Here is a 25,996-nt window from a genome sequence, read left to right on the forward strand (position 1 = left end):
CAGCTAGAACGTAACTACGTGTTTTATGTTTTTTTTTATGGTTTGAACCGAAGGCGTTGTGAATTTTGGGCCAGCTCTGAAGTATGTAATAGTTGGCTACTAAACAAGTTGAAAAAAGTGGGTTTGGTGTCAGTTTGTATCAGTTTGGTGTCAGAATGATATCTAATTGACTGATGGACTCTTGTCCACTTGACTCTTGTCCATTTGCAATATGTTTAAACAGTGAGGTACCATCACCAAAAGCGACATTCTGAAATCTACCCTAACGAGTGATTGAGATGAGTTCATCGGGCCAGTCAATTTCACATTCCTGCAGGATTTTTATAGCATGACAAATTCGTGATGGTACCTGCCCATTAAAACATATTGCAAATGCACAGTGACTTTGAAAAAGTAAGAAAACATAAACAAATGGACATAATGAAATCACCATTTTTGTATTTTTGGGTTACCAGTTGCACAACAATGCACGTGCATATTACAAATGGACAAAACATATGCCTTATGCGCATGTAAGTAAAAAAAAAAAATTATGATAACAAAATTGGACAAAAGTATATTCATACAGTTCTTACACATGTAATTGACAAAAAAATCGAAAGAATTTCGAAAAACGGTCCAGAAAGCACTTTTTTAAGGGGTGATAAGTTTTTGACAAAAAAAATCATTTTTTCAAAATGTTGCTTTTGGATGTTGACTTGGGTTGCATTTCCAATATGAAAAACGCCGGTGGAGCTCACTCGCCCCCTGTTGGATTTTTGAAGTGTTACAACTGGCAATTGCCATGGCATTTGCAATACACTTTGCACAAATCAACGCCACATTGGGTGGTATTGGACATCGTGTAAATGGTTTGTCCAATGCCAATATGTTGCCATTCATTTTTGTCCATTTCAGGGGGGTATTCCCTTACTTAAGGAGTGACTTAAAAAAGCCGGGGAAGACAACCGCTTTACAGATCCTTTTCTCAAGCAGTGATTACAGTAATTCACAGGAAAGGGAAAAACACGCTAAAGTGCGCCTCCTACAGACCAATCTCTCCCCTTAACACAGATTGTAAACTGGTCACCAAGATCCTATCTAAGAGACTGGAGTCATGTCTTCCCATGTTGGTCAACCCAGATCAGACTGGCTTCATAATTAATAGATTGTCCTGCAATAATCTCAGAATGTTCCTTGACATAATTCACCTTGCTAACAAAAACAAAATACCTTGTCACAGTCTCCTTCAACACCAAAAAGGCCTTTAATAGGGTTGAATGGCCATATCCCTTTTGCGTCTTGGAAAAGTTTGGTTTAGGGACTGTGTTTGATATTTTGATAAAGTCACTCTACAAATCTCCTAAAGCTAGGATTGCTTTGAGGTGGGCCCCCCCCATAACCATAAGTTATCACTTTTTGTGGACAACCTTATATTATTTCTAACGAACCCAGAACATTCCCTCTCTCTACAGATCTTATTACAGTACTATAGTTATTTCTCTGGATATAAGGTCAACTTTGATAAAAGTGAAATTTTACCGTTGTCTGTCTTTGACCATCAAACATAAGTTTCCTTTTAGATGATCGCCAATTGGCTTCACATATTTGGGCATAATGGTGGATGGTAACCTGAACAACCTCTATATACTCAATCTGGCCAGTTTGTTGCAAAAGGTGGAGGGTGACCTGTGTATGAACTTGCCTCTCATCCTACTGGGTAGAATAATGTAATTACAATGAATGTCCTGCCCATATTTCTATATTTGTTTCAATCTCTTCCTATCCCTGTTCCCGCAGCATTATTTTCCTCTCTCGACAAACTGACCAGACTTTTTATCTGGCACAACAAAACCCCTAGGTTTAGCCTGGATAAACTGACCCTGTATTATGGTCAAGGGGGCTTAAACCTCCCCAATTTCAGAATGTACTACTGGGCTGCACAGTCTAGATTTCTAGCTCAGAGGTTTGACAATGATCCTTCTCCCTCATGGTTAAACATTGAAAAGTTTGAGGTAAATGATGAAACTGGGGCAGAATTGTTCTACAAATGGACAGGAAATATATAAAAACCATCACAGACAACCCTTTAATTATACATACAGTCCTGTCATGGTGCAAACGGCATGAGCTGTTCAGATGAGAGTGATTTCTTTCCCCTAAAACCCCTCTATGGAACAATAGATTGATTCCTATGTTTTTCAAGAATAGTAACTTTAGACCATGGTCTGATAAGGGTATCACTCTTCTGGAACATTGTTATGAGGAGGGAATTCTTATGTCTTTTGAACAGCTGAAACAGAAATACCACTTGTCTAAAAGGAACTTCTTTAGTTACTTACAACTACGATATTTTATTAGGGTGACTCCCAAGGGACAATGGAACCTACCTTAGATGTCACCTATTGAACTATTCTGCCATTCAGACCAACCACTGTTCAAGACCGATTTCCCATGTTTACGATGTTCTTATGTCAGGACTATCACTGCCCGAGCTTGATAAACCCTGACTTAGATGGAAAAAGATCTGGGTATTAATCTTGATGACCTATGCAAGGATGGTGTTACATCCACACTGAACTCCAGATACAGACTGATCCAGTTTAATTTCCTCCATCAGCTCTATATCACCTCATCTAGATTGCAGAAGTTCAACTCTCTCCTCCCTATGTTTTAGATGTGGCTCAGATGAAGGAACATTCCTCCATTTCACTTGCAGTGTTCAAAATTACAGGGTTTCTGGCAGGGGGTATGCGATACCATATCCTCAATTCATGGGGTTGCATTCCTTTTAGATCCGGAGGTCTGTCTACTGGGTAACTTTAATATTCCAATCTTAGACAAAGCTATACTATAAAGTTAACAGAAATATTGCTAGCAATTGCCAAGAAATGTATGACCTTGAAATGGAAATCGGATTCCCCCCTGCCAGTTGCAATGTGGCTATCAGAAGTTAAAAGTTGTATTCCACTGGAGAAAACCAGTTACTGCTTGAGGAATAAGTTAGAGACGTTTTACAGAATTTGGCAAACTTTTATTGATTATATGGAGAATCTCCCCTCCCCTCACATCACATTGATTTAATCTCTATATAATCCTCACGTAATGTTTCACACATAATGTATAATATGTAGCCTATGGCAGGTGACCATATGATCCAATGTTTCATTGTGACTTTTATTTATTGTTCCTTTGTGTGTGTATATATACATATATATATTATTTTTTTTACACTCATTTGTTGTCTTGTAAGGTTATTGTCACTTTGTTTTATTGTTGTCTAATATCTTTTCATTTTTGTTTTGAATGTTCTTAATTGGAAAATGCAAAAATAAAATATTTAAAAATAATTAAAAAACGACCAACAGCCATTCATTCAGCTTAGACCGCCATCTTGCGGACAGGAAGAGAAACACAATACAGTGTGCGCAATGCTACTAAAAGTACATTTCTACAACGTTATGGTAAAATTTAAACCAAAGTAAATGGTACAATGTATTTAGAATTTAACTTTTTACAGCTCCTAGACTGCATCTTTTAAAACTGACCATCTGTGTTTATATGCAATATATTTGTGGCTTTCTTCAAGTCTTCTGCATTAGATGGAGCCTTTGAGACATATCCTTCCATAACACAATGTGGTCAATCCATTTTAAACAGTCTATGGGCCAATTATTACATGGATAATTTAAAGTGAACACAATTGATACATTATTATAATTTTAAGCACATTCAGACATTAAAAACCCACACAGACATCCAAAAAGGTGTACTTTACACCATGTCGAGTTTATTTTACAGTATTTCAGAATATCTTTAGGTAAACCATTTTTTTTCTTTTTTCCCCAAAATGTTATATCAGTACTGCCACATTTTCATAAAAATAGTTGTTCACTTCAGTCTTTGAAACTACAGTATCAATGGTGCAGTAAACCATATTTTGTAAGAATACAGCTATACAAGGTGGATTATACATGGTTAAGACGACACATGTATACTGAGCTTAATGGTAGATGCATGAACATGTCATCCTTCAGATTTATCATTAGTCAACTTTTTTTTCTGTATACAAAATCACTCACAACAGGCAGGCAGGGGACAGCCTCAAGTGATACACAGAAGGCTCAGTGATATCGTCCGCGTTCCTCGCTGACTACATTGGAGACACATGCCAGATCTCACAATGACTGGATAGGTGTTTAACATGTCACCTAACCACATACTATGATAAAGCAGTCTGATGCCCGACTGCACAGTCTATAATGTGGCACACAACCATTGGTGGCCTGGAACACGACCAGTTTCAGTTTTAAAAAATACCACAGAAATGACATGTTTATCATCTGGACTGGAACACTGCACTCAGTCTAGTGAATCTGCATTGAGAAATATGGTATGAGTCCTAATATTTGGTGCAAACATGGAGGGCTCTACATGTCTACGGCTAGCCTCTGCTACAAGCTATACATCATCCCCATAGGAAAGCCCAAAGTCCACTTTACTCAAAAAATGTATTTAGGCACCCATGAGATGATGACAAAGCTAGTAGGCTATAGAAGTCAGACTTTTCATAATTATTTTGTGGCACTGTGAATTTGGGATGTTTCAAAATGTAATCTGGCCCTGTTAGCCAAAAAGTGTCAGTTGGCTTACACCTTCACACTAGCCACTTACTGTATGGCGTGCTGTCTGATATGTGTACTGTATACTGTACAGTATACTGTAATCTCTCAAACCAATTTTGCATTCTGCTCACTCATGCAAAAAAACCCCGCTAGCGATCGCCAGGTTAACAGCTCTGCTCTACTTTCACTAAGGCACTCCGCCCCACCTCATATCCCATGTATCCTTCTGCTCCTCAATGACTCATATGCCTCCCCTCCCACAGTGGTGTGGTTCATGTAGCACAGTAAAAGGCATAGACATGGGAAATATAGAATGGGCAGCTAGAGTTCTCTGTTTCAAGTGCTGCTGATACATAGCCCATCTAAACATGACCATAGAAATAGAATCAAGATTGTTTATTTCTATGAACATGACTGATTGCATGATTGATAAACGTTGTGTATTATGACTCACAGAGTTCCTAAACAATTGGATTTAAACACCTTGAATGTTCCATTTGACTCAGTAATGGAACATTTTTAGTAAATTACGCAAATACACAACTGTTAGCTACAGGTAACTGCGAAATAATGAAAACACTTGAGTAAATGAGGGATACAAAGTATATAGAAAACAGGTGCTTCCACACAGGTGTGGTTCCTGAGTTAATTAAGCAGTTAACATCCCATTATGCTAATTGTCATGTATAAAAATGTTGGGCAGGCCAGTATTTTGGCCATTTGGCCCATCATCAGGGCACGAGTGGTCACTGAATGGTTTGATGATCATGAGAATGATGTAAACCATATGTCATGGCCGTCTTAGTCACCAGATGTCAACCCAATTGAACACTTGTGGGACATTCCAGAGCGATGCCTGAGACAGCATTTTTCACCAACATCAACAAAACACCAAATTATGGAATTTCTGGTGGAATCTATGCCAATGTGCATTGAAGCTGTTCTGGCTCGTCGTGGCCCAATGCCCTATTAAGACACGTTATGTTGGTGTTTCCTTTATTTAGGCAGTTACCTATACCCAGTGAGGATGTCAGCTCTATATTCTACTTCTAGAAGAATTTTGAGTCCCTGTTTGATGATGGTGGTTCATGCACAAGAACACTGAGGGCCGATTCCTCTGCCCAGGCATTGCTGAATGCCTGGATTGGTATTTTACGCATCAGCTAACTGCATCATATGCTACAGCAATCTGCCAGTCAATGACACAGTCGATGACGTGGCACGCAACCATTGGTTTATGCACGTAACGTTTGAACAGGGGCATGTGACCTGCATCTAGTCCCTTGTCAGCTGACTCCACACAGAGTCTTTAATATGTAGTATATAATAGTAGTATATAATAAAAGGCCATGGAAATATGAATCTTAAAATATGGTCCCGATATGTTTTTTTTATGTTCTTCTAAAATGTACCTACAACAATGCATAAAAAAAGCACTAGGCATATTTTTGGGAGATGACCAAATGTACATATTTTTCACATTTGTACATTTACAGTATGTACGATATATCAATAGGCATGTATGATGTCTGTCGACAGAGCTCTGTCCAAAAAGGTTCACCTTTCAGAAAGATTTTAAATTAACATCCCTCCCTCCGTCTCTCTCAGTTCTATAATCTCATCATTCTCTCCATTGCACAGAAAGTTAAACGATCGGCAAACGACCTCAATATTCCAATCTCTCTTTAGATAAGTGTCATCCCATCAGTGGTTGAAACTGACCATCCATTTTAGGTCTGATGGGGTTGACTGGTGAAACTAGGAACATGTCGATAGCTCACCTTGCCCAGACCCAAAGAGCCTAGTGGGATAGCAATGGGATTTGTATCATCAGGTTTCAAAATGGCTACCTGGACTAAAGTGTTGAGTTGAGCGAGTCCTATTTTTGTTTACACACACCAGCTGTAAAATGTCCTTTGGTTTTGAAGGTGATGGTTATAATCATCTTGAAAGAGGGAACAACAAGAAAAAGATTTCAAAGAGTGAGAGAGAGAGAGAATAAAAGATCCCTCTGGCATCTGATGGTGTGAGTGGTACGTAGGACTTGGGTGCCTATGTACAGCTAGCCAGTCCAACCCAGTCAGAATCCAGTCGGATCCAATGTAAACCAGTCTGATCCGGATCCGTTTTCCCTGCTGACAGTGTAGGTCCAGGACCTCAGTGTGCCGGGCAGTCTGTCACCCCCAGGTGGGTTCCAGGGCCCTAGGAAGGCGGCTGCACTCCTGCCTGCAGGGCCATCCATGGTTTGAGGGGAGGCGGCAGAGCCCCTTCCTCATCCCTTGGCTGGAGACCTCTCAGCTCAAACCCCTCCTGTAGGTTCACACGTCCCTCCCCACGGACCCAACTGCCTCCGTTCAGACTCACACTCAGGTAGGAAGAGTCCCAGGGCCATGCGGCGGTGTTTGGATCCTGCATGGGTGGGTGCTGCTGCTCTCTCTCCTCTCCGCAGACCTCCATCTAGCTTTGGGGGGCCGCGGCGGAGGTTGGGGCTCTCGGGGCCCCTCCTCCAACTCCTCAGGCCACTGCAGGGTTCTTTGCCCACGGACGGTGCCCCTGGGCTGGGTGCACCTGCCACCTATAGCCCCTTTCGTGGCGCTGGGGTCTGGAGAATGGGCTGCCATACGCGATGTGGCCTCTAGAAGGAGCTGGTGGGGGGAGTTTGGGGTGAAGGCTGGATGGGATGAGAATGATGAGGTGGACGGCTGCTGGGGGTCAAGGGTCACTTCCTGCAGGGCAGAGAGGGCTGGAGGAATGGCCTCCCAGGGGGGGGCACTGTCTACTGAAAGAGGAAGAGACTCACACTACAGGTTGATACGCAGTGACAAGCACACACACATGCAGGCAAGTACACACACACACACACACACACACACACACACACACACACACACACACACACACACACACACACACACACACACACACACACACACACACACACACACACGCACACACACCTACAAAGCTGATCGTTTTGCCTATGAATAGATAATGATAAAGATAGGATATGTATCTTCATCCACACCCAGATCTCTGTTCACACACATACAGCTACAATATCATCACCAGGACAGTCAGGACTATAAAGATATAGATCATTATGTCAGCGTCCCAAATGGCACCCTATCCCCTATATATAATTTTACGAGAGCCCTATGGGGGAATACGGGTGCCATTTGGGATGCACATTGTGTGTGACAAGAGTAACTTTCTGTGAGTGAAGAGGTGTGTGTGCATATGTGAGGACGGCCCTGGCCAACACTGAGAGCAGTTTCACGCTACTGAGAGTGCACTTCACTGCACACTCATCCGTGGTGGTGGTCCTCTTCAGACCTGATTGTTTTTTCTACTGAGACCACCAGAACCAAGCACAAGCCTGATTGTCTCAACAGAAAAAAACAGATCTTACCATACACACTGATACAGACACATGCAGTGACAGACACACACATGTAGGATATATGCACACACGCCAGCATGCACACACATACAGTGGGGCAAAAAAGTATTTAGTCAGCCACCCACTTAAAAATATGAGAGAGGCCTGTAATTTTCATCATAGGTACACTTCAACTATGACAGACAAAATGAGAAAAAAAATTCAAGAAAATCACATTGTAGGATTTTTAATGAATTTAATTTGCAAACAAGCAAGATTTCTTGCTTGTAACTTCGGACCTGTAACTTCTTCAGGCTCCTCTGTCCTTCACCTGTATTAATGGCACCTGTTTGAACTTGTTATCAGTATAAAAGACACCTGTCCACAACCTCAAACAGTCACACTCCAAACTCCACTATGGCCAAGACCAAAGAGCTGTCAAAGGACACCAGAAACAAAATTGTAGACCTGCACCAGGCTGGGAAGACTGAATCTGCAATAGGTAAGCAGCTTGGTTTGAAGAAATCAACTGTCGGAGCAATTATTAATCTCCCTCGATCTGGGGCTCCACGCAAGATCTCACCCTGTGTGGTCAAAATGATCACAAGAACGTTGAGCAAAAACCCCAAACCACACAGGGGTGACCTAGTGAATGACCTGCAGAGAGCTGGGACCAAAGTAACAAAGCCTACCATCAGTAACACACTACGCCGCCAGGGACTCAAATCCTGCAGTGCCAGACGTGTCCCCCTGCTTAAGCCAGTACATATCCAGGCCCATCTGAGGTTTGCTAGAGAGCATTTGGATGATCCAGAAGAAGATTGGGAGAATGTCATATGGTCAGATGAAACCAAAATATAACTTTTTGGTAAAAACTCAACTCGTCGTGTTTGGAGGACAAAGAATGCTGAGTTGCATCCAAAAAACACCATACCTACTGTGAAGCATGGGGGTGGAAACATCATGCTTTGGGGCTGTTTTTCTGCAAAGGGACCAGGACGACTGTAATAAAGGAAAGAATGAATGGGGCCATGTATCGTGAGATTTTGAGTGAAAACCTCCTTCCATCAGCAAGGGCATTGAAGATGAAACGTGGCTGGGTCTTTCAGCATGACAATGATCCCAAACACACCGCCCAGGCAACGAAGGAGTGGCTTCGTAAGAAGCATTTCAAGGTCCTGGAGTGGCCTAGCCAGTCTCCAGATCTCAACCCCATAGAAAATCTTTGGAGGGAGTTGAAAGTCCGTGTTGCCCAGCAACAGCCCCAAAACATCACTGCTCTGTCATTGCCAACAAAGGGTATATAACAAAGTATTGAGTTAAACTTTTGTTATTGACCAAATACTTATTTTCCACCATAATTTGCAAATAAATTCATAAAAAATCCAACAATGTGATTTTCTGGATTTTTTTTCTAATTTTGTCTGTCATAGTTGAAGTGTACCTATGATAAATTACAGGCCTCTCTCATCTTTTTAAGTGGGAGAACTTGCACAATTGGTGGCTGACTATTTGCCCCACTGTAGGATACATGCCCGTACACACACTTGCACAAACTCACACACGCACGCACACAAACACACACACAGGTTTAAATTAGAGTCAGAATGGAGAGAAAGACATGCAGATTTTCACGAACCGTGACTTTAGAGTGGCCCATTAGGAAGAAATAGGGGGAACTTAGCGTGTCACTTTTCATGCACATGGAGAGGTTGGAAGGTACCATTCCTAAGGGAAGGAGAGTAAAAGCCTATACCAATCATTAGAGTTAAAGCAGGGGTTAAAAATAGACCCTTTCACAACTGTTAGCTCACAAAGTATAGTTTGATATGCAGAAAGCATCGGCAGAAGACTGGGCATGGGTTATACTTGAGAGAAATACAGAGGACAGAAGAATATTGACAAAAATCAGACATAAAGTAGATGCTGTTTGAATGTCGGGTTATGGAAGCAGATTGAATCAGCTAAAGCTTTTGTTGTATCAGTTAATATGTATTTCAGGTTCCACAGAGCAGCAGCAGTAAGAGCAGGTAGTAATAAAAAATGTGAGGTATTACCTGCTGTTAATAGCAAACATCATGGTTAGGGCTGTGGCGGTCATACAATTTTGTCAGCCAGTAACTGTCATGCAAATAACTGCCGGTCTCATGGTAATTGACCACTAATTAACATAAACACTTTTAGCATCTCCGGGCTTCCACGCATAACCTACAAGCCACTGATGAAGACCGTTTGGAAAATCTACATTTGAAAAAGTCTCATAAATGCATTTAATATAGCCAACACCATCACAATAAATTATATGTTTTAAGCAGGTCTAAAGAAACATGATATGAAGAAAATGTAGCCTATTTCAGAAGAACAGACTAGCATCTTCTGAGTTGTCCTTATCTTAGGCCCTGATCTGGCTATGCCATATAGCTGTGGTTTCAGGGCCTAACATTTAGCAGATGAGATTAGCTTATAATTCCCGTAGCATTGCTTATATTATTTTATAGTAAGAAGAATACAACTGAAAATAGCTGAAGAAAATAGAAGGGATATATGTTTTAAATGATTTCCGATGGAGTGCGCACATGCGGCTATTCTGTGTTGAGAAGTTAACAAAGTGATAATTTGAAACAGTTTCTACTATATGCTTAATTTAGAGTTATTTATGCAACTGTATGTGTCACACTCTGACCATTATTTGCGTTGTTTGTTTCTATGTTTTGTTTGGTCAGGGTGTGATGTGAGTGGGCATTCTATGTTGCATGTCTAGTTAGTCTATTTCTATGTGTTTTGGCCTGATATGGTTCTGAATCAGTGGGAACCATATTGGGAACCATTGGGAACCATATTTAGGTAGCCTGTTTTGTATTGTGGTTTGTGGATTATTGTCGATGTGTAGTTGCCTGTGTCTGCACTCGTTGTCATAGCGTCACGTTCGTTTTGTTGTTTTTGTTTTTGTTTTCTTCGTGTTTTTTCGTCATTCAATAAAATAATGGATTCACACCACGCTGCGCTTTGGTCTACTCCATACGACGATCATGACAGAATAACCCACCAACCAAGGACCAAGCAGCGTGGTAACAGGCAGCAGCAGCAGTACACAGGACTCCTGGACATGGGAGGAAATTCTGGACGGCAAAGGACCCTGGACTCAGCCGGGGGAATATCGGCGTCCTAAAGCAGAGCTGGAGGCAGCGAAAGCAGAGAGGCGACCTGGTAGGAGACCTGCGCCAAATTCCCGTGCTTACCGGAGAGAGAGAGGGACCTGGCAGGCACCGTGTTATGCGGTGGGGCGCACTGTTTCCCCAGTGCGTGTGCATAGCCCGGTGCTCTACATCCCAGCTCCTCGTATTGGCCGGGCTAGAGTGGGCATCGAGCCAGGTGCCATGAAGCCGGCTCAGTGCATCTGGTCTCCAGTGCGTCTCCTCGGGCCGGCGTACATGGCACCAGCCTTACGCATGGTGTCCCCGATTCGCCAGCACAGCCCAATGCGGGCTATTCCACCTCACCGCACTGGCCTGGCTACGGGGAGCATTCAACCAGGTAAGGTTGGGCAGGCTCGGTGCTCAAGAGCACCAGTGCGCCTTCACGGTCCGGTCTGTCCGGTGCCACCTCCACGTACCAGCCCTCCGGGGGCAGCCCCCCGCACCGGGCTGTCTCTCCGTCTTCTGCCTACAGGTGCTCCCACCTGTCCAGCGCTGCCAGAGCCTTCCTCTTCTCCAGCGCCGCCAGAGCCTTCCTCTTCTCCAGCGCCGCCAGAGTCTCCCGTCTGTCCTGAGCCGCCAGAGTCTCCCGTCTGTCCTGAGCCGCCAGAGTCTTCCATCTGTCCTGAGCCGCCAGTGTCTTCCGTCTGTCCTGAGCCGCCAGTCTGTCCTGAGCCGCCGGAGCCGCCAGTCTGTCCTGAGCCGCCAGTCAGCCAGGACCTGCCAGAGCCGGCAGCCAGCCAGGACCTGCCAAAGCCGGCAGCCAGCCAGGACCTGCCAAAGCCGTCAGCCAGCCAGGACCTGCCATAGCCGTCAGCCAGCCAGGACCTGCCAGAGCCGTCAGCGAGCCAGAACCTGCCATAGCCGTCAGCCAGCCAGGACCTGCCATAGCCGGCAGCCAGCCAGGACCTGCCAGAGCCGTCAGCGAGCCAGGACCTGCCATAGCCGTCAGCCAGCCAGGACCTGCCATAGCCGTCAGCCAGCCAGGACCTGCCAGAGCCGTCAGCCAGCCAGTAGCTGCCAGAGCCGTCAGCCAGTCCGGAGCTGCTCCTCAGTTCTTTTGTTTTTAAGTGTTCTTCATGTTTTTTCGTCATTCAATAAAAGAATGGATTCACACCACGCTGCGCTTTGGTCTACTTCATACGACGATCGTGACAGTATGGTGCGACTCTAATGATGATTTGAAAAAAGACGCATGAAAGGCCTAGTTGTTAATGAAAGACTAATGAGGTGTGTGCGCTCTGCTCTGCTTCTTGCGCAGGCTGCACACATTTCATATGTCTATCATTCACAATTTGACAAGCACTTGATAATATTCTCAGCCATCAGACTTTTCTCAATTTAATCTTGTCTTTACATATACTAAATAATATGTGTGAAATTAGTTTTGATTTAGAATGGGTCATTTTCATGCACCTGTTAACCTGTTGCGATGACCAAACCCGGATCCGGGATTCTATTTATAGACAGACCTAAGCTCATTACCATAACGCAACGTTAACTATTCATGAAAATCGCAAATGAAATGAAATAAATATGCTATCTCTCAAGCTTAGCCTTTTGTTAACAACACTGTCATCTCAGATTTTCAAAATATGCTTTTCAACCATAGGAAAACAATCATTTGTGTAACAGTAGCTAGCTAGCGTAGCATTTAGCGTTAGCATTAGCGTTAGCATTTAGCAGGCAACTATCACAAAAACAAGTAAAGCCTTCAAATAAAATAACTTACCTTTGAAGAACTTCTGATGTTTTCAATGAGGAGACTCTCAGTTAGATAGCAGATGCTCAGTTTTTCCAAAAAGATTATTTGTGTATTAGAAATAGCTCCGTTTTGTACATCACATTTGGCTACCAAAAAAAAAAAAAAAAATAAATAAATAATTCAGCCCTCAAAACGCGAACTTTTTTCCAAATGAACTCCATAATATCGACTGAAACATGGCAAACGTGGTTTAGAATCAATCCTCAAGGTGTTTTTCCACATATCTCTTCGATGATATATCCTTCGTGGAAGCCTGGTTTCTCCTTGCTCTCAAATGGAAAAATAATTGCACCTGGCTTTGCGCTCCAATTTCGACGCAGGGACACCAGGCGGACACTTGGAAAATGTAGTCTCTTATGGTCAATCTTCCAATGATATGCCTACAAATACGTCACAATGCTGCAAACACCTTGGGGAAACGACAGAAAGTGTAGGCTCATTCCTTGCGCAATCACAGCCATATAAGGAGACAATGGAAAACAGAGCTTCAGAGATTCTGCTCATTTCCTGGTTGACGTATTATCTTGGTTTCGCCTGTAGAATGAGTTCTGGGGCACCTACAGACAATATCTTTGCAGATTCTGAAACTTCAGAGTGTTTTCTTTCCAAAACGGTCAATAATATGCATAGTTGAGCATCTTTTCGTGACAAAATATTGCGCTTAAAACGGGAACGTTTTTTATCCAAAAATGAAATAGCGCCCCTAGAGATCCAAGAGGTTAAAGACCATCTATAATGCACTTAAATAGTGAATGTAGGACTCTTTTCCCAAGGTTCATTTTCATGCCAGCCAGGTAGGCTACTCCGGTTGTAAAGTGAAGCAATGTGCTTAAAATTAGGAAAAGTTGAGAAATAAACATAGTAGGGCTAGCCTATCCAAAGCTTATGGGATCCTCCTTTTTGAAATAGAGGCAACCAAAACAGTTTTCTCATGCATTTGCATAGCATAGCCTATTAAAATGTTGCGTTACATGGGCTTAAAGGAACACTTATTTAATTCTATGCATCAACCAGCTATGAGCAGCTGGCTCTCCCTGCGCAAGAGCTAATCCTCTTCTACTCAAACTCTGAATGCAGGGGTCTCATGAAGTGTTTGATCTGATTTTTGATGGCATTTGCATTGAGGGACAATAGAGCGCTGAGTTCCAGGCCATTAGCGACTGACTGCTACAGTTTTTCTCAATTGCTAAAACACTAAAACTCATTGGCTGAACAAAGTTCTCAGTTGCATGGACTCATTTAGCTAATTATGCAGTCAGGAGAGAACAAGTATTACACTGCCGATTTTGCATGTTTTCCTACTTACAAAGCATGTAGAGGTCTGTAATTTTTATCATAGGTACACTTCAACTGTGAGAGACAGAATCCAGAAAATCACATTGTATGATTTTTAAGTAATCAATTTGCATGTTCTTGCATGACATAAGTATTTGATACATCAGAAAAGCAGAACTTAATATTTGGTACAGAAACCTTTGTTTGCAAATACAGAGATAATACGTTTCCTGTAGTTCTTGACAAGGTTTGCACACACTGCAGCAGGGATTTTGGCCCACTCCTCCATACAGACCATCTCCAGATCCTTCAGGTTTCGGGGTTGTCGCTGGGCAATGCGGACTTTCAGCTCCCTCCAAAGATTTTCTATTGGGTTCAGGTCTGGAGACTGGCTAGGCCACTCCAGGACCTTGAGATGCTTCTTACAGAGCTACTCCTTAGTTGCCCTGGCTGTGTGTTTCGGGTCGTTGTCATGCTGGAAGACCCAGCCACGACCCATCTTCAATGCTCTTACTGAGGGAAGGAGGTTGTTGGCCAAGATCTTGCGATACATGGCCCCATCCATCCTCCCCTCAATACGGTGCAGTCGTCCTGTCCCCTTTGCAGAAAAGCATCCCCAAAGAATAATGTTTCCACCTCCATGCTTCATGGTTGGGATGGTGTTCTTAGGGTTGTACTCATCCTTCTTCTTCCTCCAAACACGGCGAGTGGAGTTTAGACCAAAAAGCTATATTTTTGTCTCATCAGACCACATTACCTTCTCCCATTCCTCCTCTGGATCATCCAGATGGTTATTGGCAAACTTCAGACGGGCCTGGACATGCGCTGGCTTGAGCAGGGGGACCTTGCATGCGCTGCAGGATTTTAATTCATGACGGCGTAGTGTGTTACTAATGGTTTTCTTTGCTTGCCTATTGTCCTGTAGCCCATCCCAGCCTTGTACATGTCTACAATTTTATCCCTGATTTCCTTACACAGCTCTCTGGTCTTGGCCATTGTGTAGAGGATGGAGTCTGTTTGATTGAGTGTGTGGACAGTGGTCTTTTATACAGGTAACGAGTTCAAACAGGTGTAGTTAAAACAGGTAATGAGTCGAGAACAGGAGGGCTTCTTAAAGAAAAACTAACAGGTCTGTGAGAGCCGGAATTCTTACTGGTTGGTAGGTGATCAGATACTTGTGATTTTCTGGATTTCCCGTCTCTCACAGTTGATGTGTAAATGATACATGATATCAATGATCTATGATACAAATTACAGACCTCTACATGCTTTGAGGTTTTGTGTTTAATGTTTTCAGGAAATGGAGGAAGGTTTCAGAAATTGTGTTTTAGTAATTTTAGTAGTTTTAGAAAAACTGTAACACATTTGGTAGGCTATTAATGACCATCAGCTGCATCAGAGCACAGTTTTGGAGAAGTCTAGTTACTGTGACTCACCATTCAAGTCAAATTTGACTGCTGTCATGACTCGTGACTGTGCCGTAACAGCCCTAATCATGGTTGTAATATTTGCATTGATGTGTGAGTGTCTGAGTGAGAGAGAGAGAGAGAGAGAGAGAGAGAGAGAGAGAGAGAAAAACTGAACAAGAATTAGATAAAATAACGAGAGCAAAAAACAGTCAGTCACCCAGAAACAAAAAGATAGTCTGAGAGAGAAAAATGTAATTAAAGAGAGAGACAAATTGATAGAGCAAGAGAAGGAAAGAGCGAGAAAGATAAATAAATATGGGAGGTGTGTTTGGTGGATACCCACCATACTCAGGGACCTGTCCTGTGCCTCTCTTCAGCAGCAGTCTCACCCACCTCCCCCCTGCCTTGATCAGCTCGATGGCCCGGGCGTGAGTCATGTCTCGGGTACTATCCCCATTTATCTCAATGATTTGATCCCCCACCTGAGAGAGAGAGTGAGAGATAGAGGGGAGAGGCAGTGAGAGATTGAGAGAGACAGAGAGAGAGAGAGGGGGAGTTAGAGAGGAGAGACAAAGCGATTAAAAAGAGAAAGTAAGGATGGGACAGGATGAGCATAGAGAGGTCATACTGTATGAAGTACTGCATCACTATTGAGATGGAAAATAATGTGGCTGCATTGCAGACAGGACAAGAAGTGATGTCATTTACCCTCATTCTGCCATTGCGGATGGCCGGCCCATCCTCGGCGAGCCGCAGCACAAACAGATCTATCTTGTACTCCCGCCCCCCACGGATACTGAAGCCAAAACCTTTCACACTCTTCTCCAGCTCTACCGTGAAGTAGTCAAAGTCCTGTGCACAACACACAACCAATAACCAACATTCATTAAAGCCAATAACCTGTCTGTAGTCTGGGATGTGTAGTTTTACTTGTCTGTAATATGGGATTCTGGGGTGTGTTGTCTTACCTGTGGTGTGTAGTAGGGGATACTCGGATTGGCAGTGGTCTGAAGTCTGGGGTGAATCCCTAAATGCAACTGTCCACTGAGTGTTGTCTGTTAAAGGGGATTCTGGGATTTATAGTCTTAACGTTGATGTGTAGTAGTCTTACCTGTGGTCTGAAGTCTGGGGGAACTGTGCCAGTGGAAGCTGTGCAGTTTTTGAGTGTTGTTTGTACTATGGAATTCTGTGCTAATTCTGGGCAATGGTATGGTGTGTACTGTAGTAGGGAAGTCTGGGATATTCAGTCTTACCTGTGGTCGGAAGTCTGGGGGAAACTGTGCTAGAGGGAACTGTGCAGCGAGTGATGTCGAGTGCTGTCTGTAGTCGATGAGGGGAGGAGGGTGCCGGTAGTCCAGTGTGGGCGGCTGCCGGTAATCAGTCACTGGAGGGTGCCGGTAGTCGACGGGGGGCTGCCGGTAGTCGGTGAACGGAGGCTGGCAGATGTCTGGTTTCACATCCTGCCTGGCTTTCACCTCTGACCTGTGGACAACAGACAGAGGGTTGAGTGTTTATGTCCCAAATGGCACCGTACTCCCTTTGTAGTGCACACACAAACACACACAAAAACCCTTCAGACTTTAACCCTCTATCTAACCCTGGGAGTTAGAGCCAGAAACTGTGGGACTCTAGCTCTTTCAATAGGCAACCTTCCCTTGGCCTTAGTTTCCACATTACTAAGGACCTATCATGGTCCAAACACATCAATACAGTCAACGTTTCTTCGCCCAGGAGGCTGAGAAGATTTGGCATGGGCACTCAGATCCTCAAAAGGATTTATACAGCTGCACCATTGAGACCATCTTGACTGGCTGCATCACTGCTTGGTATGGCAACTGCTTGGCATCTGACCGTAAGGACCTACAGAGGGTAGTGCGTACGGCCCAGTACTTCACTGGGGCCGAGCTCCCTGCCATCCAGGACCTTAAAACCTGTTATGGATGATGCGAATTTTCGCAGCTTTTTGTTAAAAATCGCGCAACATTTCAAAGTCCTGCTATTCATGCCAGGAATATAGTATATGCATATGATAAGTATGTGTGGATAGAAAACACTCTGAAGTTTCTAAAACTGGTTAAATCGGGTCTGTGGCTATAACAGAACGTGTTTAGGAGTAAAAATCCCTGGTAAAACTGTTTACCAAAAACAAAAACAAAATATTAGTCCGCCATTCAATGTATTGTTAAAGGCGACCTAAAATAAATGTAAACGCCTACAGCTTCCACACGATGTCGCCATTGCTGTCATTTTCTGATTTATTTATCCTTGGTTACAACACGAATAAGCCCCTCCTTTCTTGAGGCGCACCACAGTATGTTGTGAAACTGAAAAAATGGACGATGATTTCCAGACTTGCTGCTATCGAATACAGATCGCCCCGTGATCAATTTGATACATCATTAACGTTTATTAATACCTAAAGTTGGTTTAGAAAAGTCGTTTGAAGTGATTTGTAAAAGTTTATAGGCGACTTTTGTAATTTTAAAAAGTGACGTTGCGTCTTGTAAATGGGCTTTTTGCAGCATCAGACTGGCCTTCAGCAAATGACATTTTGGGTATACAATGACGGATTTAATCGGGAAAAATACCCAATTGTGATGTTTATGGGACATATAGGAGTGCCAACAAAGAAGCTCGTCCAAGGTAATGAATGTTTTATATTTTATTTCTGCGTTTTGGGTAGCGCCGGCTACCGCAAAATCTATTTACGTGTCGTGCTGGTATATTGGGGGGGTGCATGCTATCAGATAATAGCTTCTCATGCTTTCGCCGAAAAGCATTTTACAAATCTGACTTGGTGGCTAGATTCACAACGAGTGTAGCTTTAATTCAGTACCTTGCATGTGTATTTTTATGAAAGTTTGAGATTTATCGAGTACTATACTCGAGTACTATAGGTGGCGCTCTGAAATTTCCGCTGAGCTGTCCCTGTGCAGGGACCACCTCCATAACACGTTTTAATACCAGACAATGTCAGAGGAGGGCCCTAAAAATGGTGAAAGACTCCAGTCCCCCCAAGTCGGAGACAGTTCTCTCTGCTACCGTATGGCAAGCGATACCGGAGCACAATCTGAGATCAAAAGGCTCCTGAACAGCTTCTACCTAAGACTGGCTACCTGGACTATTTGCATTGATCCCCTTTTTTTTGCACTTGCAATGGCTCAATGCGTACTCACTGGAATCTACCCACACACTCACACATACTACATTGACACTCCAACACAAACAAACACACAAACATACGCTCACACAAAACACACACGCATATTGACGTCACACACACATGCACGCACGCATGCACACACACACACACACACACACATATATATATAGACACACTTTAACATATATTGCTCGTTCTCTGTTAATTGTCCTGATTGCCTAGTCACTTTTACCCCTAACTACATGTAGATATTACCTCAATGTAGTGGTACTCCTTGTATATAGCCTTGTTATTGTTATTTTATTGTATTACTATTTCCTATTTTTATTTAGCACATTTTCTTTACTTTTTAACTCTGCATTGTTGGGAAAGGGCTCGTAAGTAAGCATTTCATGATGAAAGTCTGCACCTGTTATATTTGGCGCAAATACAATTTGATTTAGCACGCTACTGCTAGCTGCTATTGTCTATACAGCCATACTGTGTACTATGCTAGCCCCACTAGCCAATGCTAGTAGCTCTACTGTGTAGTAACCCATTGACTTTGGCCTACTAGCCTAGCATGCTAACTGTTAATGCTAGTCGGCCTGGTTCCTATTTTGTGTTAGGTTAGCCTAGCCCCTGAACATAGCCCCTGTTAGCCCTTTGTAATATCTTATCGCTGTATATATGCCATTACCCTCTATTGCTGCCTATGTTGCTACCATAGCATTACTATTCCTATAGCCTTACTGCTATCCAGGAACTCTACACCAGGCGGTGTCAGAGGAAGGCCCTAAAAATAGTCAAAGACCCCAGCCACCCCAGACTGTTCTCTCTACTACCGCATGGCAAGCGGTACCGGAGTGCCAAGTCTAGGACAAAAAGGCTTCTCAACAGTTTTACCCCCAAGCCATAAGATTCCTGAACAGGTAATCAAATGGCTACCTGGACTATTTGCATTGTGTGCCCCCCCAACCCCTCTATTACACTGCTGCTACTCTCTGTTTATCATATATGCATAGTCACTTTAACTATACATTCATGTACATACTACCTAAATTGGCCCGACCAACCAGTGCTCCCGCACATTGGCTACCCGGGCTATCTGCATTGTGTCCCGCCACCCGCCAACCCCTCTTTTACGCTACTGCTACTCTCTTCATCATATATGCATAGTCACATTAACCATATCTACATGCACGTACTACCTCAATGAGCCTGACTAACCGGTGTCTGTAATAACGCCACGCTACTGTTATTTTCAGCTGTCTTTTTACTGTTGTTTTATTTCTTTACTTACCTACTGTTCACCTAATACCTTTTTTGCACTATTGGTTCGAGCTTGTAAGTAAGCATTTCACTGTAAGGTCTGCATCTGTTTTATTCGGCGCACGTGACAAATACACTTTGATTTGATTTGATATAACATATTGCAATACACTGTGTATTTCTGTCTCGGTTTAAGAAACCAATTATACTATTCACATTCAATCTCCTTCTTGTACTGCCTTCTCTGTCCGGTGTGGTGTGGCAATAAATGTATGAGCTGTGCATCTGTCTCCTGCTGGTCATTTCCGTCCTGTACCTATACTAAACCGGCACCTCTGTCAGAGACCATCACCAGTTGGTGGCACTCTTTTTCACACACACTCATCATTGCCAAGGCCAGCAGCAAGAACCGGATCACTTTCCTTCCTTAAACAGTCCTGTTTTACTCAGTCATCGCAATAAATATTATGTAAGCAATAAGATGTTGAGTTGAGGTGAATCAAAACCAGAGCTCACTGACAGATAGGGTCAAGCATTCCTCTATCTCTACATACCTTCCATCGTGGAGGTAGATTGGGGGAGGGTGACTGGGCGGCTGGGCGACCGGGCTCTGCTGGGCCCCTGGCGGGTTGGGCTGGGCGGCTGCTCCTGGGGCCGACTGGGTGTCTACTGCTAGTACTTGGCCTGGCTGGGCTGTTGGTGGTGCTGGGCCTGCCTGGGAGGCTCCTTGGCTGGGCTGGGTGGCTACAGGGCTGGGCTGTGCCTGGGGGCTGTGTTTCTGGGCCATGGGGCTCTGCTTCTCTGAGCTGGGCCCTGAGTTGGGATCTGAGATGGAGAAATTGAGTTTTCATGGTAACAACAGATATGCTTCGTAGTAGTAATGGAGAGGTTTCATAGCAACAATTGACACAAAACAACACTGTGTGCCCTGAGACAGAGGGAACAGGAGAAATCTAATTGAAAACGAATTGAAAAATGAACATGACGTAATAAGAAAAGGAAATGTAAGAAATTTCACTTTAGTCCCCAAAGATGTAGGCGCTGTTATCTCTCTCTCGCCATTTTTACATATTTATATCTCTCACTTTTTCTCTCTTTTTATTTTCCCTGTCCATCAACCCCTAACAGACATTATAAACTGGGTGGTTCGAGCCCTGAATGCTGATTGGCTGACAGCCATGGTATATCAGACCGTATACCACGGGTATGACAAAACACTTATTTTTACTGCTCTAATTATGTTGGTAACCATTTTATTATGGCAATAAGGCACCTCGTGTGTTTGAGGTATATGGCCAATATACCACGTCTAAGGGCTGTGTCCAGGCACTTCGTGGTGTGTTGTGCATAAGAACAACCCTTAGTCGTGGTATATTGGCCATATACCACACCATCCCCACGCCTTATTGCTTAATTATTCATCCAGGCATGTCTCGTCAAGAGATTATTTTTCACTTTGAAGCTAATATCATAACTTTCACAACTGGGTCATTCTATGAAAACGGTTGGTTTTTGAACAGCCAACTTTTACAAATGTTGCTTTTTTTAAAATCAAAACTTATAGTCAGATAATAGTTAACCCCTTAACATTATGAATCAGTATAAATGGCAGCATAACATATTTTGTAGATTTTTACTACATTACGTAAAAAACTACTTGTGCTGCCTTTTTGTCACTGGTTACCTATATTTTAGATGACAATTCAGGCTTTCTAGAATGTAATTTCCGTATTTAATTTGCATATATAATCAAAGGGAGAAAAGGTTAATGATAATACTAAGAATTTGTCCATACAATTTATTATTACTAGTAATCATTTTTTTGTTTTTAAAATTTTTACCCATTTTTCTCCCCAATTTCATGGCATCCAATTGTTTAGTAGCTACTATCTTGTCTCATCGCTACAACTCCAGCACGGGCTCGGGAGAGACGAAGGTTGAAAGTCATGCGTCCTCCGATACACAACCCAACCAAGCCGCACTGCTTCTTAACACAGGGCGCATCCAACCCGGAAGCCAGCCGAACAAATGTGTTGGAAGAAACACAGTGCACCTGGCAACCTTGGATATGGACAAGATATGACAGCAATCAATGCTTTGGTTTTATGCCACAAATACTAAAAAATAACTAGCATTTGAAACAGTGGCCAGGTAAACAAAAGCATGGCTTGCTGTCATACCTTGTCCATAGACTGCTTACACGGTAAGGAAACCAATATGTAAATTCGTAACTATCCCTTTAAGTAGGCCTATACAATATTTGTCACATGGCACAAGAATATATATACTGTTTTAACAAGCTATGTAGTTTTGTGGATAGGCGTGAGCAGCGTGACAGAGTAGGACATTATTTGTAATAAAAAATATTGCTAATACAGTGCCTTGCGAAAGTATTCGGCCCCCTTGAACATTGCGACCTTTTGCCACATTTCAGGCTTCAAACATAAAGATATAAAACTGTATTTTTTTGTGAAGAATCAACAACAAGTGGGACACAATCATGAAGTGGAACGACATTTATTGGATATTTCAAACTTTTTTAACAAATCAAAAAACTGAAAAATTGGGCGTGCAAAATTATTCAGCCCCTTTAAGTTAATACTTTGTAGCGCCACCTTTTGCTGCGATTACAGCTGTAAGTCGCTTGGGGTATGTGCAGCAAACTCTCTCCAGAAGTTCAGTGAGGATCTCTGAATGATCCAATGTTGACCTAAATGACTAATGATGATAAATACCAAGCTTCTTCACAACAGTATCTCGGACCTGCCTGGTGTGTTCCTTGTTCTTCATGATGCTCTCTGCACTTTTAACGGACCTCTGAGACTATCACAGTGCAGGTGCATTGATACGGAGACTTGCAACTGTGTGTAATCAAGTCTCAGTATCAATGCACCTGCACTGTGATAGTCTCAGAGGTCCGTTAAAAGTGCAGAGAGCATCATGAAGAACAAGGAACACACCAGGCAGGTCCGAGATACTGTTGTGAAGAAGTTTAAAGCCGGATTTGGATACAAAAATATTTCCCAAGCTTTAAACATCCCAAGGAGCACTGTGCAAGCGATAATATTGAAATGGAAGGAGTATCAGACCACTGCAAATCTACCAAGACCTGGCCGTCCCTCTAAACTTTCAGCTCATACAAGGAGAAGACTGATCAGAGATGCAGCCAAGAGGCCCATGATCACTCTGGATGAACTGCAGAGATCTACAGCTGAGGTGGAAGACTCTGTCCATAGGACAACAATCAGTTGTATATTGCACAAATCTGGCCTTAATGGAAGAGTGGCAAGAAGAAAGCCATTTCTTAAAGATATCCATAAAAAGTGTCGTTTAAAGTTTGCCACAAGCCACCTGGGAGACACACCAAACATGTGGAAGAAGGTGCTCTGGTCAGATGAAACCAAAATTGAACTTTTTGGCAACAATGCAAAACGTTATGTTTGGCGTAAAAGCAACACCCTGAACACACCATCCCCACTGTCAAACATGGTGGTGGCAGCATCATGGTTTGGGCCTGCTTTTCTTCAGCAGGGACAGGGAAGATGGTTAAAATTGATGGTAAGATGGATGGAGCCAAATACAGGACCATTCTGGAAGAAAACCTGATGGAGTCTGCAAAAGACCTGAGACTGGGACGGAGATTTGTCTTCCAACAAGACAATGATCCAAAACATAAAGCAAAATCTACAATGGAATGGTTCAAAAATAAACATATCCAGGTGTTAGAATGGCCAAGTCAAAGTCCAGACCTGAATCCAATGCTCTCCATCCAACCTCACTGAGCTCGAGCTGTTTTGCAAGGAGGAATGGGAAAAAATGTCAGTCTCTCGATGTGCAAAACTGATAGAGACATTCCCCAAGCGACTTAGAGCTGTAATCGCAGCAAAAGGTGGCGCTACAAAGTATTAACTTAAGGGGGCTGAATAATTTTGCACGCCCAATTTTTCAGTTTTTGATTTGTTAAAAAAGTTTGAAATATCCAATAAATGTCGTTCCACTTCATGAATGTGTCCCACTTGTTGTTGATTCTTCACAAAAAAATACAGTTTTATATCTTTATGTTTGAAGCCTGAAATGTGGCAAAAGGTCGCAAAGTTCAAGGGGGCCCAATACTTTCGCAAGGCACTGTAAATTGATAAAATTGTATGTCTTATGTTAGTCATTGGTTTCACATTGTGTCACTGGTGTTACATCGCATCACTGGTATTACTGTGTGGCATATTGGTGTTCTGGCATCAGAGTTGCCCAATTTAATTTAATATGTTTTTTGAATATGTTGCTACATTCATTAGTAAACATTTTACATGGTTAGGAAACAAATCTGTCATTTTATAATTTGGGTGAACTATCCCTTTAAGTAACTCTGTAGATACAGAGTACATACGTCTTCCTACAGACACATTGTCTTAATTCTGACCTTGCAGTACTGGTTTCACTGTCTGGAGTGGATGGGTGGGTCAACACTGTCGTTCCTGCTCTCAATCTCTCTGTGTTTTGCCTGTCTGACCTGCCATTTCCTACGCTCTTGTCTGTTTTCTCTTTATGTGAGATCCTTCACTCTATTTCTTTTTTGACTCTCTAAATCCTTTAAGTAAGTCTGGTGTTTTTGTTTAAGGTAGACTGCTCTGCGGTGTGGGTCAGCATCCCTGCGCTGTCTGTAGAATATTTGCAATGAACCTTTAAACCAGGAAGAATTTGGCATGGATGTTGCATTTTTTCAATGGTCGTTTTTTATACATTTTAACACCAGTGACATGAAAGGGACAGCTATTACTTGTAAGTAGTCCACTAAATAAATATAATACTTTCCTTTGTATTATGACATTTAAAGAGGGAGAAAAATATATTTTAAAACTCAAAATCTGTCACTAAACCATGACTCCTGACCTGAGGGACAAGCCCATTTCATGGTATTGACTGTGCTCTACAATATATATAAAACATGTTTCGCAATATTAACTGTCTTACATATGTTTATTAATAATAAAACATTTCAATGTAAAAAATTGTGTCATTATCTCACACTTTTAAGTGGTTTCCTTGTGAATAAGGCCAGGACAGGAAAGCCACCATTTTTGTAGAATGACCCAACTAACTCTTAGCACAAAAATGTAAAAGCATAATCAAAAGGGCACGTTTCAAAACTCTAGGCATTAACAACTCACTTGTAAACTGAACAACATCACCTGGTATTAACCAGGTATTACCATCTCCTATTCCACTCCTTGTGGTCACCCACAAGTGGCCAAACACGACTCCAACACCATCATTAAGTTTGCTGACGACACAACAGTGGTAGGCCAAGGTCCCCGAAAACAATGAGACAGCCTATAGGGAGGAGGTCAGAGACCTGGCAGTGTGGTGCGAGGACAACAACGTCTCCCTCAATGTGAGCTAGACAAAGGAGCTGATCGTGGACTACAGAAAAAGGCAGGCCCGAACAGGCCCCCATTAACATCGACAGGGCTGTAGTAGAGCGGGTCGAGAGTTTCAAGTTCCTTGGTGTCCACATCACCAACGAACCATCATGGTCCAGACACACCAAGAAAGCCATGAAGAGGGCACGACAACACCTTTTCCCCCTCAGGAGACTGAAAAGATTTGGCATGGGTCCCCAGATCCTCAAAAAGTTATGCAGCTGCACCATCGAGAGTATCTTAACCAGTTGCATCATCGCCTGGTATGGCAACTGCTCGGCATCTGATCGTAAGGCGCTACAGAGGGTAGTGCGTATGGCCCAGTACATCACTGGGGCCAAGCTTCCCGCCGTCCAGGACCTATATAATAGGCAGGTCAGAGGAAGCCCCATAAATTGTCAGAGACTCCAAATCACCCTAGTCATAGACTGTTTTCTCTGCTACCGCACGGCAAGCGATACCGGAGCGCCAAGTCTAGGACCAAAGACTCCTTAACAGCTTCTACCCCCAATCCATAAGAACAATTAATCAAATGGCCA

The 25,996-nt window shown here is 42.9% G+C and overlaps 1 protein-coding gene across 7 annotated transcripts in view; it reads right to left on the minus strand.

Annotated features, from left to right (window-relative positions):
* Positions 1-3,747: 3,747 nt before the first annotated feature.
* The window catches only part of LOC110501618 (membrane-associated guanylate kinase, WW and PDZ domain-containing protein 2), a 315,743-nt gene continuing 293,494 nt past the window's right edge, over positions 3,748-25,996 (minus strand). For 2 of the 7 annotated variants that reach the window (XM_036949632.1, XM_036949615.1), the window contains exons 18-23: positions 20,595-20,865; positions 16,880-17,108; positions 16,335-16,478; positions 15,970-16,108; positions 9,623-9,711; positions 7,192-7,380 (exon numbers count right to left, since the gene is read on the minus strand). In XM_036949632.1, coding sequence (XP_036805527.1) covers positions 7,324-7,380; positions 9,623-9,711; positions 15,970-16,108; positions 16,335-16,478; positions 16,880-17,108; positions 20,595-20,865 — 929 coding nt within the window. In that variant the 3' untranslated portion in view covers positions 7,192-7,323. Of the gene's footprint in view, positions 7,384-9,622; positions 9,734-15,969; positions 16,109-16,334; positions 16,479-16,879; positions 17,109-20,594; positions 20,866-25,996 lie in introns of all 7 variants that reach the window. The other 5 variants (XM_036949610.1, XM_036949600.1, XM_036949625.1 and 2 more) reach the window with 4 other exon arrangements.

This window comes from Oncorhynchus mykiss, chromosome 2, assembly GCF_013265735.2.
Source record: "Oncorhynchus mykiss isolate Arlee chromosome 2, USDA_OmykA_1.1, whole genome shotgun sequence".
NCBI classification, from domain to species: domain Eukaryota; kingdom Metazoa; phylum Chordata; class Actinopteri; order Salmoniformes; family Salmonidae; genus Oncorhynchus; species Oncorhynchus mykiss.